At 36.4% G+C, this 18,950-nt stretch overlaps 1 protein-coding gene across 1 annotated transcript in view; it reads right to left on the reverse strand.

Moving 5' to 3' along the window:
• Positions 1 to 18,950, reverse strand: part of LOC127067634 (homeobox protein OTX2-like) — a 57,238-nt gene that overhangs the window by 4,390 nt on the left and 33,898 nt on the right. Inside the window, exons 2-4 of the mRNA XM_051002818.1 lie at positions 13,297 to 13,341; positions 12,834 to 13,212; positions 3,376 to 3,530 (exon numbers count right to left, since the gene is read on the reverse strand). Of these exons, the coding sequence (XP_050858775.1) occupies positions 3,376 to 3,530; positions 12,834 to 13,059 (381 nt within the window). The 5' untranslated portion in view covers positions 13,060 to 13,212; positions 13,297 to 13,341. The remainder of the gene's footprint in view (positions 1 to 3,375; positions 3,531 to 12,833; positions 13,213 to 13,296; positions 13,342 to 18,950) is intronic.

Consider the following 18,950-nt stretch of genomic DNA (forward strand, 5'->3'; position numbering starts at 1 on the left):
TACTGTAACAGTTGTTCTACTGTACGTACTAGGTACATGGGATTTTAAGCAAGAACGCAGCTCAATGAAACAAATCGGTTTGAGAATTTCTAACGATTGTTATACCGACGATGACTAAAAAACAATTTATAAAACAGAAGAAAAGAAGAAGAAGAAGAAATAGAAAAAGGAGTTCGAGAAATAGCACAGATTAGACCAAGTTGCTTTTCTTCTTTTGGGAATAAATAAGTCGATGAGTTTGGGACTGTCAAACTTCAAAGAAAAACGATCACGTCGTTCAAAGTGAAAAGAGTCAAAGGGTCGAAAAAGGGGATACACAGAGCGAAAGAGAGAGAGAGAGAGAGAAAGAGAAAGGCATTATCGGTCTATGTTTGCACAACGACACCCCCTTCCAAAGTCTAGCTACCCCAACAAGCAACGGAACGAGCAACGGTGGCATCCGAAGAGCCTGAAGCGACGATCACACCGCACGACACAGCATCGCTTGTCTGTCTCTTCGTATACTACGTGCCTATGTATGTATGTATGTGTCTATATATATATATGCGTGTGTGATGTGTGTCTATATATATATATATATATATATATATATATATATGCGTGTATGTATGAATGTTGTGTACTCTTCGTGTATGTTCGCATATCGACGCCTAGGTGCAAATTGCACCACCATCTGGTTTATATCTAACGCGAGGAAAACCAACCAAACTACCAACCCCATACGATACATACGGGGGTCAAGCAACAGGGAGAGAGTGAACGTTGAGAGGGTGAGAGGGGGAACAGGGAGAGAGGGAGGAAGGTAGACTGGGAGCAGGGGTGGTGGGTGCAAAGGGAGAGACGCAGCTGCGTTGACACTCTGTTATGACAAATATATTTTCTTATTTGTACTATTAATAACTACAAACGGATTGAATTCGCCTACACGGAATTATTTGCGTGATGGATCGTTTTTTTTTTCTTTCTTTCTTTCTTTTTTCTTTTTTTGTTTTTTTTTTTTTTTTTTTAATTCTTCGGTCTTCTTTTCTTCTCTTTTCTTTTCGTTTCGTTTCGGTTCTATTCGATTCTATTTTATTCCGTTCTTCTTTCTAACGTCTTTACGAATCTTCATGATACGTTATTATTAACGTTCGCGATCTTCCGCATCATTGACATTCGTAATGTACACCTTGTGACGTTTCGTATCAGTAATGCGAATTAATATTGGGAAAGGTTAAAAATTGAATTAGGAAATAATATCGTAGAAGAGCGACGTTGTAATTGCAGCTGCGAAGTTCTCCAATCTTTTTTCCCATTTCTATTGGTCGTTAGAGGAAGATAGAAATGAATAAAAAAAAGAAAAAAAGAAAAAAGAAGAAGAAGAAAGGAAAGAAAGAAAGAAAGAAAGAAAGAAAGAAAGAAAGAAAGAAAGATTAAAAAAAAAGGAAGAGAAAAAAATACGCTGCAGAGAGAGAGAGAAAGAGAATCAAAGGTCGAAGAAGAGGGGTTATAATCTAGGAACAAATCAAACTATACTTCGCACATCGTATACTTTTCTATGTTCCCTATATACTTATTATATACATACATACATATATATATATACATATATATATATACATATACATATATGTATATCAGTAGTAATAGTAGTAGTAGCTATTGCAGACTGCATCAAAAAACCCCTCCCCCACTGAGATCGAGAGAATTTTCGAGAGAGACCCCTCCCATACATCGATATTATTGGTACACGCCTAGAGAAGGTGATCGTACTGTCTACGTTTCGTGTATGCCTATACGCCAACAAATTCTCCCTCTCTTTCTCTCTTTCTCTTTTTCTCTCTTTCTCTACGTAGAACCGCGTGTGTTTCACGTACATATGTACAATACGTGCGAGTTCTCCCTTTTCGATCGGGAGCCCTCCATTCACGGAGGCTTAACTTCGCGTCGCGTGGAAACTAGCCCACCCGAATTTCCACACTGCTTTTGTGTTCTATCTATCTCCTATCCCGACGATATGGCGGTGACGAGAAACGTATTCTCTTTATTTAGTTTGTCTCTGGTCTCTCTCTTCTTCTGATCGAAGAGAGAAATGCTTTTATTTGTTCTCTCTCTTTCTTTTCTCCTCTTTTCTCTCATCGATCGATAATTTTATCATTATTAATAATTTTCATTGAATTACATCGAACGATTTGTCCGGTTAAAAATATATTTACTTGTTATGATATATTTTGTTATATCGTTATATCGGATAACGGGTTTTAATGGATATGATAAAGAGAGTTAATTATCGCGCTTTATGTTAATATATCTGTTATAATCAATGGTTATCTGATTTAGCCATCCATTCTTTCTTTCTTTTGTAACTCGATGAAAATTAATGTTGGGGGAAGAGAGGAGGAAAAAAAATAGAAAAATGGGAAAAATCGATCGAACGAACAGCCCGAGATTAGGATTTATGTTGGATAATCCTCGAACCGTTTCATATACGATTACTCGATAACAACCGTCAAGAACGTGCCAAGATTTGATTTGTTTTCGAATAAAATCTTACGTATAGGATAACATACGTTGATTTTAATTCGACTAAACAAACAAATATATCTCGACGACGACGACGACTAAGAGATATTTCAATAGAGACACGTGTATTCGATTATGCCGGTAAATTTTAAATTCCTTTTACGATTTCGATTGGAAAGTCGATGTAAGTCGATCTGTTAGGGCACCGATTGTCAAATGGAGATGCTATATATACAAGGACCGCAATAAAACCGTCAACGAGCTCGTCGGGATAGCTGTCAATGTGTAGTAATGCCTTGCTCTACTTTAGGACAATGGCGAAATGGAAGAGAGAACGTGGGACGCGACACCACATTGTGTAAATACCTTAAATCTCGTCTGTGCTTGCCGGAGCACGCAGTGTTCTTCTCTTTTTCTTTCTTTCTCTTGTAGACATCCTCTCCCTCTAGTTTCGATTGCTCTCTCTATATATATATATCTCTCTCTTTCTTACTTACTGGCTCGCTCGCTCTCTTTCTCGTTGTTTCACTTTTGTGATGCAGCTACGTATTACGTATGCCAGTCACTACAATTTCTTCCATCTATTTCGAACGTATACTTTAACACGATATAACTCTATTTAAATGATTACGTACAACGTGGGTGCGTGCGAAAGAAAAAATATTCGATCGATAATAACGTTTCATTCGCGATAAGAACGTTGTTAGGAATTCATTTTTATTTTGTTTCGTTTCTTTTTCATTTCTTTCTTCTTCTTCTAAAGGAAAGAAACCGTCGGAATACTTATACGCGATAATGTCGTTATCGAGAGACGTTTATACGTCGGGACCAATATGGCGTCCTCCGATAAAGAAATAACATTGAAGAAATTACCTGTACTCTCGACTCCGGTAGATTGATCTTAAGCGCGACTTCCTCGCGCATGAAAATATCCGGATATCTCGTCTTTGTGAAGAGCCCTTCCAATACGTCGAGTTGGGCCCTAGTAAAGGTTGTTCTTTCCCGACGTTGTTTGCGTTGGTTCATTCCTGAAATATAGAAAATGACCAAGAAAAAGAATAAATAAAAGAATATTAGATCTAGAAATAAAAAAATTAGATCTATTAGAACATCGTGAATAAGTAATAAATAAAAGCTCGATGTAGAATCAATCGTAGTTCTCGTAGAATTGATTATAAAATATCACGGAAGGAAGGAGCTTGATCGTTTGGAAAATCAAGATGGCGGTCGACGAATAATTTTCCCTGGAGGAATTAAAAATCGAAACGAATTTCGTGGATAAGAAATAATGTTGAAAGAAAAGAGAAACGATTCGACGCGTCGTTGGATGCCACTCTGCGTAGTAGACACATACAGAGAGAGAGAGAGAGAGAGAAAGAAAGAAAGAAAGAAAAAGAGAGAAAGAGAGAGAGAGAGAAAGAGATGAAGGAAAAGGGGACGACATCGGTGGGGTGTGAGAGCGTTGCGAGGCCGCGATAGCGTAATTTTGAACAGCATCCTCCCCCCAAACCTCCGCTCTCTGCTCTTCTCTCTTCCCTACGCTATACCTTCCTTGTGCCATCGAGCCTCGCTTGGCTCGTTTCGGGACCCACGTAATCCGCTTATGAGGGGGGTCATAGGGGAGAGGAGAAGAGTGGAGAAGAGTGGAGAGGGGAAAGAGGGGTTCTAGGGTGGTGGAACGTCGGCTACGAGGGGGTACACCCCCTGCCTCTTGCCATGGTACACACGGCCATCAGCAGAGAGAAAGAGAGAGAGAGAGAGAGGACCAAAGTCGCGAGGCATTTCTGTCTTTATCTATCTGTCTATCTATCTTTCTCTTTCTCTTTCTCTCTTTCTCTTTCTCTTTCTCTTTCTCTTTCTCCAGCTGCCTCGACGATGACGACGAGGACTAGGGAGAACAGCATCCATGGACAACAACATGGACGATGCAGTCAAGGAGTAAAAAATAGAAAAGAAACTAACATAAAAATAGAAAAAGAAAACAATAAACTTGTGATGTCGTCGAGTTTGATCGTAAAGTCCAGTTGAGTTTTATCTGGTAGAACTTCAAAAAAAGTGAACGCACACGTGCACGCGAATAAACCCTCTCTCTCTCTCTCTCTATCTATCTCTCTATCTCTCTGTATCTTTTTCTTTATCTTTCTCTCTCTCTCTCTCTCTCTCTCTCTCTCCCTCGCTTATTTAATATATGTGTATTATTTTCCTCGATTTTCTTAAAGCGAAAACTTATGATGCTTGTTTAAATGACAATAATTCTTCGTAAAACGAACGATTTTATCTCAAGTATGTTGAAATGAATGAAATTAATATTATAAATATTGTTAAACATTGGCGTTAATGTTACTATTTTTTGTATCATTGTATTACGTTTTTATCTTTATCGATAATCGTTACACGTGTTGTTATTATCTTCCGTCTAGGAAATGACATTGTTTTAGGATTTTTAAATGCGTATACCTAGTTGATATTATGAATGATTAATGTAATAAGTATTCGACTTGTGAAAAGTAATGTTATCGTATTTCGTTTTAAACAAAAATTCGACCAAAGAAACAAACTGGGTTATTGTAAAGTCGTCACGTATGAATTTATTTGTATGAATATTACATGAAACAACGTTAGAATAATAAAAGAGAAAGAGAAAGAAAGAAAGATAACATTTATCGATATACGTCGATCGAACGATTAAAACGAAAATAAAAACTGAATTAATGTACCACGAATTTGAACTGATTAAAATTGTACATATATTATAAATAAATAAAGAAATGTTCGATTTATAAACAAGTTATACTTATTAATTTATTGATTAATAACATCGATCGAACGAGGAAAGTATTAAACGGATTAAAGAAGGGAGCGGTCTTTCGTAAAAGTATTATTCGTTTCGTTCAGTGTCCTGTAAAAAAATCTGTAGGTTGAATGTTACGTATTGGTACTTTTGACCGATGATGACGAGAAGTAAAAGAGAGAGAGAGAGAGAGAGAGATAAAGAAAGAGAAAGGAAAACGATGACGATGCCTACGTGGTGGTATCGGCTAACGAACTGGTCGAGTGGGCCTACCATTTGGTTACCGAACGAGATCTAACGAGTAGATTGCGTCGGTCACAATGTACAAATTCCATGGGTGCTTGGCTACCGTCGTTGCTCGTCACGAACGCGACACGCCTGCGATCGTTGGATCTATGATATCTATCTTTCTTCTTGCCTGTAGCAAGATCCACCATAGTCGGAGAAAGAGGGGTGGAGCAACGAGGAAACAGTATGAAAGAAAAAAAAGAAAGAAAGAGAAAGAGAGATGAAGAAGAAGAAGAAGAAGAAGAAGAAGAAGGAAAAGAGGATGCTTGATTGTCAAGTGGGCGTTGGCTGGTACCATTGACGATGGTCTTTGCCGGGGTTACGAGTTTGACTCCTTTTGCGAATGACTTCTTTTCTTATACACGTTGGAAACAATAGAATTCTGATTATATTCTTCCGTTATTAAAAAATAGTAGTAACGATTTAGAACCTCTTTAGTTTTTCAAGAATTCAGAATTTTTATCGCGTCGGCCTTAATCACGGATCATGTTTATAAGTTAAAAGAAAAAAAAAGAGAGAGAGAGGGGGGGAGAGAATATGTAAAGGGATTCGCTTCACTTAGATATAAACGTTATAAATCAAATTGACGTCGATAAAGGACTCCCGTAGACGATTTCGTTAGAAAGAGATAGCTTGCTAAGCAACCCTAAATATCTTGGCAAACACCCGCTGCGTCCAGGAGTATGATTCGATTTATTATCGTCCCAGTGCGAACGAGAATCTACCAACGTTGGTCGAGGGGGTTGGTATAAGGGTTGCTTTGGCTCATTGGGCCCACAACGAGATCAGTCGCGACCCTAATAGCAAATTCGTTTTCTGTTTATTGGATTCTTCTCTCCCTTCGTTGACTGTCGACGTCCTCCTCCTCCTCCTCCTCCTCCTACACTACCTCTACAACTACCACACCATCATCTCTGTCATCTTCATCCTCTCCTTGTCTCGTATTTCGTAGCACCCGAAGTGGGATGAAAGTCAATGGACCGCCAAGCGAAATTTCACGCTGATTTCTCGCGATAGCTAGGTATATCCTCTTTCGATGCAAATTATAAAACGATGTAAAAGTTTGCCTTCGTCTTTTCGAGGGTGCCAAGGCTATCGGTTTTCTATGATGGATTACGTAATCGTTAGATCGACGAAGAAAAAAAAAAGAAGAAGAAATAAGGAAAGATAGAGATAGACAGACACAGAGAGAGAGAGAGAGAGAGAGTTTCGATGAACACTTGCGATGACGATGAGTAGACTCTTCTCTTGGTCGTCTCTTGGTATTCATGGAAGCTGAGATGCGAAGAAAAGTGAGAAGGCAACGCGAGGAGAGAATCGAAAATTAATTAAAAGCTAAAACGCGAATGGGTTCCCAAGAGAAATAAGAGAGGAAAAAAAGGATGAAGGAGACAGACAGAAAGAGAGAGAGAGAGAGAGAGAGAGAGAGTAATAGTAGTAGTAGCAGGGAAGAGATGGATTATTCAGGGTACCGTGGGATGACAGCACGTGGCTTGACAAGAGAGAATGAGAGAGAGAATGAGAGAGAGAATGAGAGAGAGAGAGAGAAGCTTCCTAAAAGGCCATCAGCTATGAAAACATTTGGCCGACTTTACGTTTACATCCTGACCGGTACGGAATTGTAACTAAAAGGGAATCGATCGGGACACTCACCATCAACACCTGTAACGTTTTACTTTATACCATAGTGACTTCCATAAAATTGTAGGAATGGCAAAGTTTACTTTTCAACGATGCCTACTTATTCTCCATTTAATTTGCGTACCATGAAGAGAGAGAAAAAAAATTTGCGTACTTTTAACAGTTTTGTATTATTATTGTTACTATTATTATTTCAGCTTGTTTCTTGACGTAGTTTTTACTCGATTTTGTCTACTCCTTTATATCTCTCTTTATAAGGAGAATTAATTAAGTTTGAGATCAAGAGAAGGAAGAAAAGAACGATAACCTTTAACCTTTTTTAACCTTTTGTATAATAATAATTATTATTATTATTATTATTGGTATTATTATATTACATTATAATAATAATAATTATAATTATTATTATTATTATTATATTACGTTATAATTATTATAATAATAATAAGTATTATTTCTTTTCATTCTTGTTTTTTCTATACTTCTTTCTCGAAGTAACTTTGAATGAATATTTTCTACCTTTGAATACTTGATTTATTCGCGTTATATACTTATACACAGATAGATAATTAACATAAAGGTATGAATAATATAAAATTAGAAAATAAAATTTGGAAACAGATGAAACTGTTCTCTACGGGTAAACGTTCGACGACGAACCGAATGAACTGTCGCGTAAAATGATTCTAAAGAAAAATTATTATTTTATCTAAGTAATCAATGATACTCTTACAAATATGGACAAATAACGGCAAAATAATATCTAAACGATCGCAAAATTAACTTGGAAAAGTAGGAACGTGCGTGTGGCCTTCGTCTTTGGACGTCCTTACTCGATATAATCTAACTCGGAGAAGCATAAGTAAGTAATAGAATACCAACACACATCCGGGACAAGCGAATATAATCGGATAAGTTTCGCATTACGCGTGTCCTCCGTGAAAAGTGTCCTTTTCCAGGCAAACGTAGCATATATACATATATATATATATATATATATATATATATATATATATATATACATATGTATTTAACAAACATTTAAACGAACGTTTCACAAAAGTTTCTGATAAACAATTGCCTCGTTCTACTTTTTATTTTCCAAATAAAAAATACAGAAGACAACGTTACAAGTAAAAGAGAGCTAGCAAAAGATAACAAGAAAAAGAGAAAGAAAGAAAGAAGAAGAAGAAGAAGAAGAAGAAGACAACTGGAACGAACGAAAAGTCTTTCTTTTGAGGGGCGAGTGTCAATGTCGCTATACGTGACATTTCACTCAGTCTCGAGTGTTTATCCTGCAATTAGGATCCCGGATTTGTATTTGGATTCTCTTCGCCCTCCCTCACCTCATCATACCCCATCATACCCCACCATACAACCCTCATTCCCCATTCGGTCTTTTCTTTCTCTTTCTATCTCATTCTTCTCAACGACTCGCAAGTCCACCTACTCAATTTGCCGGTGACACGCGCCGTCGGCGAGAAGAGACCTCTTATACATACCTAACATTTTCTCTCTCTCTCTCTCTTTCTCTTCCTGTCTCTTTCTATCTCGTCGACGTTTTGTGGCCACTTCGAAAGGACGACGTGCGCACGTGCTGATGCCACGTGCCATACCTTCTCCTCTCCCCCGCTTACTCCAACCACCCTCACTACCCCTCGTTTCTAAACCTGACGTCTAATTGAGCGATCGAAATACTACTACCGATTCGACAAATCTTTCCTCTATTTTATTCTTTTCTTCTCCAACTCTCCCTCTTCTTCTACATTTCATATTTATTCTGATAATTTCATCTTCTACCTTCACCTTCATTCTACACCTTCACCTTCTCTCAATCTCTCGTCTAATTTCTTTCTTTTACTAATTTTTCTCATCGGATTTCCCCATCTTAATTTCATTTACTACGAAGTAAGAAGATCGAAACATTTCCAATATTCTCAACGTCTTTCTTTTTTTTCTTTTTTTTTTTTTTATTTTCTATTCTGTTTTTTATCTTTTTTTATTTATTTCTGAGCAACTTTGACAAAGTGATTGTTACTCTCCGTTCTACGCGATATCGAATTCAGAAGTTTTAAAGGGACGTCAAGGGAGAACGAGTGTTAGGAGACGACGTTAAAAGGACGGGCAATTTCTCTGTGACAACAAATAGTTGTGTCGTCCAATAGGAAAAGGACAAAAAGAGAGAGAAAGAGAGAAAAAGAGAGAAAGAAAGAAAGACATGTGACAAAATTCTCACGTAACATCCACTAAACTACCCTCGTTTTCTCGATCTCGACTTCTAAAGTGTTCTTTCCTCTTCGTCGTCCCTACCCTCTACCCCTCACCACCCCCGTAACTTCTTCAACTAACTTTCAACAATCAGAATTAATTCGTAACGGATCGACGAATTGAATAATGACTTCGATTACCTTGAAGAATTTCGAATGACATCGTTAAATGTTAATCGTCTTCGAAAATGCGAATAATGTAAAAATATGTTCTCTATTCTCTCTTCTCTCACCTTCACTCCTCAAAAAAAAAAAAGAAATAGATAAAATTTTGAATCACGAATTCCTTAGTACATTTTCTCTTTTTTCTTCTTCCTTTTTTTTTCCTTTTTCTTTTTGTTTTCCCCAAGATCCTCGATAATCTCGAATAACACTCTCACAAAGTGATTTCTAGCTCGTTAGTGTAACGTTTCAATATTCGGTGCGCCCTTCTCTTACGTTCTCGCGCCCTTTCCCCTTTTTACATGCCTCGAGGCTATCGTCGTCGTTCTTTCCAAAGTGAACGCAGGGTTCACGACCCTTATATACGCGACTGCATAATAAAATAAACATTGATACTCGACGCCTACCCCAGTCCTATATATATATATATACACATATATACATATATATATATTCTCCCGACACGAAACATGAAATGGCCTTCTCACGAACACGCGTCGAAAGTTGATGAACATCGAACGCTATTTGACATCCGACGCTTTTTATTTGAAAACCAAAAAAAAAAGAAGAAAACAAAACAAAACAACTCGTACTGTGTAAGAAAAAGAAAGAAAAGAAAAAAGGAAATAAAAAACGTTACGACTAATTTCCTCGTTCGTATCGAAATTTTCGAAATTAGATAAAAAAAAAAAAGCGGCGAAAGAAAAATACAACAAAAAAAAAAAACAATTGTCGAGCATTAAAGACCAACGTAATTAAAGAAATCGTAATTAAAAAATGACGAACATTAAAGACGAATGATATCGTAGTTAAAAAAATGGCTACTAAAGTAAGTACGATTCCTAACGATAAAAACCAACTGACTTGTGGTAGCGCCAGTTATCATCTCTCTCTTTCTTTCTTCACTTTTCTTTTATTCTCTCTCTCTCTCTTTTTCATTTTTCTTTTTCTTCCTACGTACACAAAAATACGTGAACTATCTAGCCTCTCTCTCTCTCTCTCTCTCTCTCTCTCGCTCTCTCTCTCTCTCTCTCTCTCTCTCTCTCTCTCTTTCTCTTTCTTTCTCTCTTTCTCGCGTACACACGTCTCTGTCGTTCGTCGGCTTTTCGTGTAGCGGATACGCCTACACCGGATAGGCGGCTGGACGTAGGTACGTAGGGACCTAACGGACAGATCCGTGATTCCATGGAAACCCACCTATCTGCGTTGGTTGGACCTATACTGCCTGCTGCCACCCTGATAAGCGGCTTACTCTCATGGTTCTCTCCGCTCTTCTTCGTTCGAGCGTACTCACTCTCTTCTCTCTCTCTTCTCTCTCTCTCTCTCTCTCTCTCTCTCTCGCTCGCTCTCTGCACCTCCCACCCCCTCCCTGTCCCTAGGACCCTTTCAAGCCACCAGAGAGAGAGAGAAAATAAGAGAATGAGATCGACTACGACGACGTTGCCGCTTTCCACAGAATCGAGCCGCAAGAACGATGAGAAGCGGAAAACGGACGCGGAAATGCTCTCTTTTCCTTTTCCATCTCTATCTAACGTCTTCCGACTATTCATATCTTTTCTTTTAGTTTCAATGAAATTTTCAAGATTATTTATTTCTTCGATAAATTATTAGCAATGAAACGCTATGAAATTCTTGAAATTTCTATTTCGAAAATGATGATTCTTTTCTTTGTAATAATTAAAATACCAAAAAGAAGATTGAGAATGAGATCGACTACGACGATATTGTCGCTTTCCATAGAATCGAGCCGCAAGAACGATGAGAAGCGGAAAACGGACGCGGAAATGCTCTCTTTTCCTTTTCCATCTCTATCTAACGTCTTCCGACTATTCATATCTTTTCCTTTAGTTTCAATGAAATTTTCAAGATTATTTATTTCTTCGATAAATTATTAGCAATGAAACGCTATGAAATTCTTGAAATTTCTATTTCGAAAATGATGATTCTTTTCTTTGTAATAATTAAAATACCAAAAAGAAGATTGAGAATGAGATCGACTACGACGATATTGTCGCTTTCCACAGAATCGAGCCGCAAGAACGATGAGAAGCGGAAAACGGACGCGGAAATGCTCTCTTTTCCTTTTCCATCTCTATCTAACGTCTTCCGACTATTCATATCTTTTCTTTTAGTTTCAATGAAATTTTCAAGATTATTTATTTCTTCGATAAATTATTAGCAATGAAACGCTATGAAATTCTTGAAATTTCTATTTCGAAAATGATGATTTTTTTCTTTGTAATAATTAAAATATCGAAAAAGAAGAAAGAGAAAAGAGGGAGGAAATCTGTCCTCGAAAAGGATCGGTATAGTCATAACGACGAAAGACCAAGTGTCTATAGTTAAGAAGCCCTGAGTTTACCGCGAAGACTCTGGTGGTGTAAGGCTTCAGTCGATGCATCGATTTGCATGACAATCAATAATGGCTCTTCTATGGCGAACAAAGAGAATTCCTCATATAGTCAGAGAGAAGAACTCAGAACATTTCACCGGTGAATATTATCGTATTAGCCTTTGGACGTTTTGATGTTTGGATTGCAAAACGGCAGACGATACTAATAAAAAGAGTTAATATCGAAAGGAAAGCCGGCACACGAAGAGAGAAAAAGAGAGAGAAAAAGAGAGAGAGAGAGAGATAGAGAGAGAGAGAGAAAGAGAGAGATCAGACTTAATGTCGAGTGATTTGTGTCTTTCAGCTTTAGGATGGACCAGTGTGCGCGACTGTCTGTCTGATCGTGGTGCGCGCGAGCGCGGACTCGACGATTGGATTTACAATGCGAGACTTTTGATTATTATTCACATCGGAATCGGAATAAGTACGATAAAATCAAACGTGTCTAAACAAACATACGTATTAACGGTGGACGTTGAAATTTATCTTGAAAAGAAAAAGAAAGGGAGATAGAAAAAAAAAAAAAAAGAAAAAGATAAGAAGAAGAGAGGGGGAAAAAGATCTAATTTAATAAACCGGCGCGTGTCCGGTAGTGCCACCTTACGGTACATTTTTGAATGTGTTAAACTTGTAAAGGTATTGATAGCAACTCTTTCTCTCTCTCTCTCTCTCTCTCTCTCTCTCTCTCTCTCTCTCTCTCTGTTTCGTCCAGGTCAACCAGTTTAATCATATTATTATAAAACGAAAAAATATATATATACATATGTATAAATATTAAAAGCTTTCTTACCTTGTGGAAAAGCTGCTAATCCATGTTCCAACGGATGAGGATGAGGATGTCCATGTGTAGCAAGAGCAAATGGAGATGGTAGTCCTGGATGTGGTGCACCAGGGTGCGGATGAGTATGTGCATGTGGATGCGTTCCAACTCCCATTGCTGGATGACTGTGGGGGTGGTACTGAGGACTTCCGGTCGGGGCACAAGTGGCACCCGCCGCCTTCAGATACCCCGCCATGTATCCCGCGAGGCAAGCCAGCTCACCCGCCACTGCTGCGTCGTAATCGCTCCTCCTTATTTCGCGATTGATACTCTCTTTCAACTCCCACCCACCGCCACTATCACTGCTACAATAGCCAATGTTTCCTTGTCTTCTCTCGTTAATTACGTTCTTCTCGTGTCGATGAAAATTATCTTCGTTATTATCGTATCGCTTCGTGCAATAAAATTCTGCTACTAATTTTCTTGTACGTACCGACGCGCCGTAGCTCGCCGCTTTGGAAATCCCGGTTTCGTTCACCTGCAAATGTTAAAAAATTATTGCAATTTATTACTGATTTGTTTATATTTCCTTTCTTTTCTTTTTTTTTTAATATAACGTTAGAGAAGAAGTTTGATAGCCGATAAATTTCCACTGCGAATCGTGGAAGATACAGGTTAGATATATCGGTAGTAAAGTTTCTTTGAGGGGGGAAAAAAAAGAAATGGTAGAGGGAAAGAAAATAAATAAAACGTGTTAAAAAATATATGATTGAAGGTATGACACGTACCGGATTATATGTGGGTTGAAAGTGTTCAGAATCTCCCGACTTTGATTAAGTGAAAATCCGACCTTAATGGTAAGTCTTTCAATGGCGAGAAGCAAATATCACAGCACGGGTATATCGGGACGGATATCCGACGGATGATTGCCAAGTACCGATTCTTTAATCAGTTAAAAACAACTTCGTCGTTCGAGAAACGACCAGTGTATAACAAGGATGACCGATCTACTGTAGTTTACGATACTCGATAAACGTCCAACTTCTAATGTTAGACGTTTAGATGATAATAGAGAGAATGTTGACTTCTAAACCACGAGTTATTTCCTTCCGAATAAAAAACTAATAAATCACTTCTGGTTACGAGTGAAGAATGAGTTATTCGAAAAGATTGAAATTTCTAAGTTGGTTTAATCCAGACAAGATCACAGGATCTGTTCTATACGTCTATCCGTTCTGAAAGACTCGCTTAAACTGCCATGTACCGGTGCAGCAACATCCCTGTATATAGTTTTCCAGGCCCTACCAACGTCAGTCCCTTCCCAAAAACGGGGGTGGGGATTTCGAAGTGGTATTGAGGAGAGAGAAAGAGAGAGAGAGAGAGAGAGAAGTGGGCAGGTATGTACAAATGGCCCACCCGTTTTTGGGGACCCTCGTTTTCAACCGGGGTCTGAAATGTCCCTTATTCCTGGAAGGAGACCGCTATCAACGAACATGCAAATTCCTGATAATATCGACAAACTTTATACCGAATTCTATCGATAAGAAAAAATAAAAAATCTGTATCATTTTCTTACAAGTACAATAAATACCTACGTTACAGAGATTTATCGTATTTATCAATAAAAAGAATCGAAAGGATCTTCCACGATTATCATTCGCGTATCGATCGTTCGTTTCGAAATAGAATAAAATGTATTAGTAAAAGTTTCGAAACGTAATCAAAATTGGAAATTATATGTATTATTCATTATATTATATTATATTATATTATTATTATTCGGATCGTTAACATGAACAAACAAAAGATCCTATCGTCTGAATCGTGATCGCCGATTTTAACTGTCCTAATCATTTCAATCTCGTCACAATAAATAATTAAATCGTTAATAACTAATGAAATCTCGTTGTAACAAAAAATAGAAGATGGTAGAATAAGAAAATCCAATTATTTCGAACTAATTTGATTCGACGTTACTTTTATATAAGAAAACAGCATAAGATTTAAGAATCAACATAGAGCATAATACGGTGAATGAAATACGGTGTTTTAAGAATCAAATGATCACAAAAGTTTATGGTCGAAAAGAATTTCTATTCAACGATGTGTTAGCACTGTTTAAGTCGATTACTTTTTCGTTGCATCAGCCAACGTCGTAAAGAAGGGTACCACTCAATGATCCTCTAGTGGATCAAAGGAGGGTGAGAGAGGAGTAGTAGTCGCGTGCTAAACCGGAAGAGAGAAAGAGAGAGGGAAGAGAAAAAGAAGTAGCAGGAGGCATGCTAAAAAGCCGACTTATCCGTGAAACTTAACTTCCCGTTAGACGCTAAACGGTTAAACAAACTCGGGGAGATAGAGGGAAAGGTAGAAAGAAAGATGGACGTAAAAAGACGTTTTTATCCGGATCGCGGATAAAGGGCCGAACGAAGTATGCAAGACAACAGAGAAAAAGAGAGAGAGAGAGAGAGAGAGAGAGAAAGAAATATAGGATGAGATGCACATAGGTAGGTATGTTTACACGGGAGCATTATGGCGGATAATGTTTGTTATAGGCATCTATGTTCTATGTGCTTTTTCTCTCTCTATCTATCTATCTATCTATCTATCTATCTATCTATCTATCTTTCTATCTATCTATCTCTCACTCTTTACAGTCAGAAGAGCCGAGGCTATCCGACGTTAAAAGGCCAGTCTGGTCGATCCGCTTACGCCGGATGAGGCTCAAATTGAGTGAGAGATAGTGAACTCTCGTGCAACTCGTTGCATACACATCACACATAGCTGGTACCAACCGATGTGATGACGACACGAGTATAGGGCTGCTCGTTATCTAGGCGACAAAACCATGATAACGTTCAAGAACATTCGTTGCACCGAATACCACATAGAAATAATGTCTTTCTTTTTCTTTCTATCTCTCTTTCTCTAACTTGTTACAAGTATGTATATATAAAAAAGTACATACATATGTACACGTATTCGTATGTAATGTAACTTGAATGATTCCAGTCAAATATCGTTGATAATTTTTTCATATATTTTGAGAAATATCACGGAACGTCTTTTGGAAGAATCTTAATTTGATCGATATAACGAATCATGTTTATTATTAACACGTTTGACGTGCAAACCGTTTATCGAACAATCAAAGAACAATTTAAAGAAAACGGTAAACGTTATAAAGTATGATGAATATTTAGAAATTGTCGATTTTTTTCTTTTTTTTTCTTTTTTTTTTCTTTTCTTTTCTTTCTTCGTTCTTCTCGTTTGACGAGTCCAATAATAATTTATTTCTTTATGGCAGAAGTGTATATATGTGTAATGTAGCCAAAGCTATAAAATTCACGATAAAACAAATAAGTGTTTTATGTTTATTTCGTGTTATAAAGAATATACAAAATTTAACGGAAGGAGCTTTTCGAAAAGTTTCTCTTCTTAGTTCTTATTTTTTTTTTCTTTCTTTTTCCTTTTCTTTTTTTTTTCTTCGAACGAATTATTTCTACCGTTCGATGTCATATTTTTGACAAATTAATTTTTGTGCGAAATCGATAATGCTTGTGTAACGAATAAAATACATATATATATTTTTTTTATATTTAAATTATATATTTAAATATATATATATATATATATATATATATGTGTGTGTACGCATTTGTTGGAAGATGAGAAGAATTTTTAATTTCGACTAATTTTCTTCTTCTTCATATTTCTGCTTTTTTTTATCTTGTATTTTTTTCGTATTTTATCACAACAATGCGAACGTCTGATCGGTCAAATTTAAAGTAAAAATAAACAACAATACAAAACTAAAGAAAAAAGCACAATTGACAATTTAATATAAATTTAATTTTAACTTTTTAAAGAATACGTCACGGCTTTAAAAATCGTCATAAATCATCTAATAACGATATAAATAATTTTCACTCAATAAGGAAACTATAATATAACCCTTAATAAGGATCCAAAAGGAGACTCATAATTCCTTTATGAGAAGGTATATCATTCGATGATCGTTCGTAATTAACATGTACTAAAATAATTTTCTTATGTACTAAAATAATTATAGTAACATCGAATTGGAATAATTTTTATTTTTATACTTTGAAATCAAACAAAAAGAAAACTTTTAAGAATAATATGGATGAATGAGGTGTAATAAAACGGTGGATAGATTTATGACTGTGATTGCAAATATATTCTACAAAAAATTTCTTTTTCATCTTTGGGTTCTCGTAGGGATGTACATTTTAAGAAACTCTACGGTTGGACGAATGGCTCATCAAGAAATTAATAACACTTTAACTCTTAGAAACCTTTCCTTTTCGACAAAGTCCAATTGTTCTTTTCTTCTTTTTGTATGTAGGTATATCTCGTAGTAACGACACAATGGTACAATTCATGGGAGGTCTATAGTCATTGAACTTAAGGCTGTACCCATTGGGGAAAACCTCATTTAAACGGTTGCCCATTGAACGAAGTATTATCGGCTAGTGCCCTTTTAGGTATTAACTATCCATAGTAAATATCAGGTGTTGCAATACCTCTTCCATTAACAAAAATTGCCAGTTGTTGACTTTCAAGTGAAATACGATGTACGAAATTATACAAAAATTTTGTTTTTATTTTTTTCTTTCTTATTTTTACAATTCTTTACTTTTATTATCTTGAAAATAAAATTTATTATTATTATTATTATTATTATTGTTGTTGTTATTGTTGTTGTTGTTGTTATTATTATTATCACTTTCTCGAATGATTGATTTTCACAACGATTTACTCTTTTTTATTGAATCTTGCAAATTTCGTAAAATATAATTCCGTATTAACACGAGATTGATTTAAAATTGTTTTTTATAAGACATAACAAAGCCAACATTTGTTGAATTCTACTGACGAACAAAGAGTTGTATCAAATAAAAGAATAAAATATGTATGTAGTTTTTTATGGGGATCATATCTTTATTATTAATACTGTACTATCTGGATGGTAATTCGAAGCGACTTATTATCTTCCAAACTTTATATTACATTTCAATAATATATAAATATACATATATATATATATATATATATATATATATTACAGGAACAAATTTAGCCTACGTTTCGTTGAACGAACGGAATCAATCAAAATAAGGAACATTAAAAAAAAAACAAAAAATAATAAAAAAAACTGTTTGTTCCATACCGCCAAAACGAAAGGACGAATCCATCAGGCGTTTCTCGACACCGATCGCTTGTTAATACTCTCAAACAATTGTGGTGAGAATATTTCCACGAAAATCGGCCAGGTTTGTGTCAACGTTTCAAGAGGAACGTCCTGAAGCTTTCGGTAAAGCCGATTAGTATTACCACTCGAATCGTTTCAACGAAACACGGAAACTACGACAGAAACTTTCTTTCCCTCTCTCTCTTTCTCTTTCTCTCTCTCTCTTTCATACTTAATCGTGTGTATTTCGATAAAATAAAGATTTGATTGATAAATTTTGACGATATATTCTCTCTTTCTCTCTACCTATCTATCTATCACTCTCTCTCTCTCTCTCTCTCTCTCTCTTATTCATAACGATATTAACAAATGAAAAAGGTAAAGAGCTTTATTTTGTCCCTTCAACCTCTTTAAAAGGGGAAAAAAAAAAAAGAAAAAAAATCGATAACTGGAACAACGCGGAATCGTGATCAGCCGTTGAAAGAGGACATTTCGGTGTAATTTCGGAAAGTTCAGCAGCGTTTTGGATGGGTCGATGCGGTGAATTGTTACTCTCTTCTGATATTTTCATACACATATACATCTCTACATACGTATTACGTAGAAATGTAAGTGTGTATGTGTATCATCGGCCAGCCGGCTGGCAGGACCGTGTTAAGCCGATTAGCATTTCTGTTTCAACGACTTCGGCATAACGAGAAAATTACGAGAAAAATTCGCTCGTTCTCGGTGATGTTAAAAATGAACGAACGATACTCCTTCTTATTTGTAGGCACGGTTTTTTCTTTCTTTCTTTCTTTCTTTTTTTGTATTTATTCCTTGTTCTTTTCTTTTTTTTTTTTTTTTTTCTTTGCAAATAAAGACACGAATGGACGTAAATAATTTAAATTTAAGTACGTATTTCTGTTTTTTTCCTTTTCCTTCTTTTCTTTTTT

Source organism: Vespula vulgaris, chromosome 11, assembly GCF_905475345.1.
Source record: "Vespula vulgaris chromosome 11, iyVesVulg1.1, whole genome shotgun sequence".
NCBI lineage: Eukaryota > Metazoa > Arthropoda > Insecta > Hymenoptera > Vespidae > Vespula > Vespula vulgaris.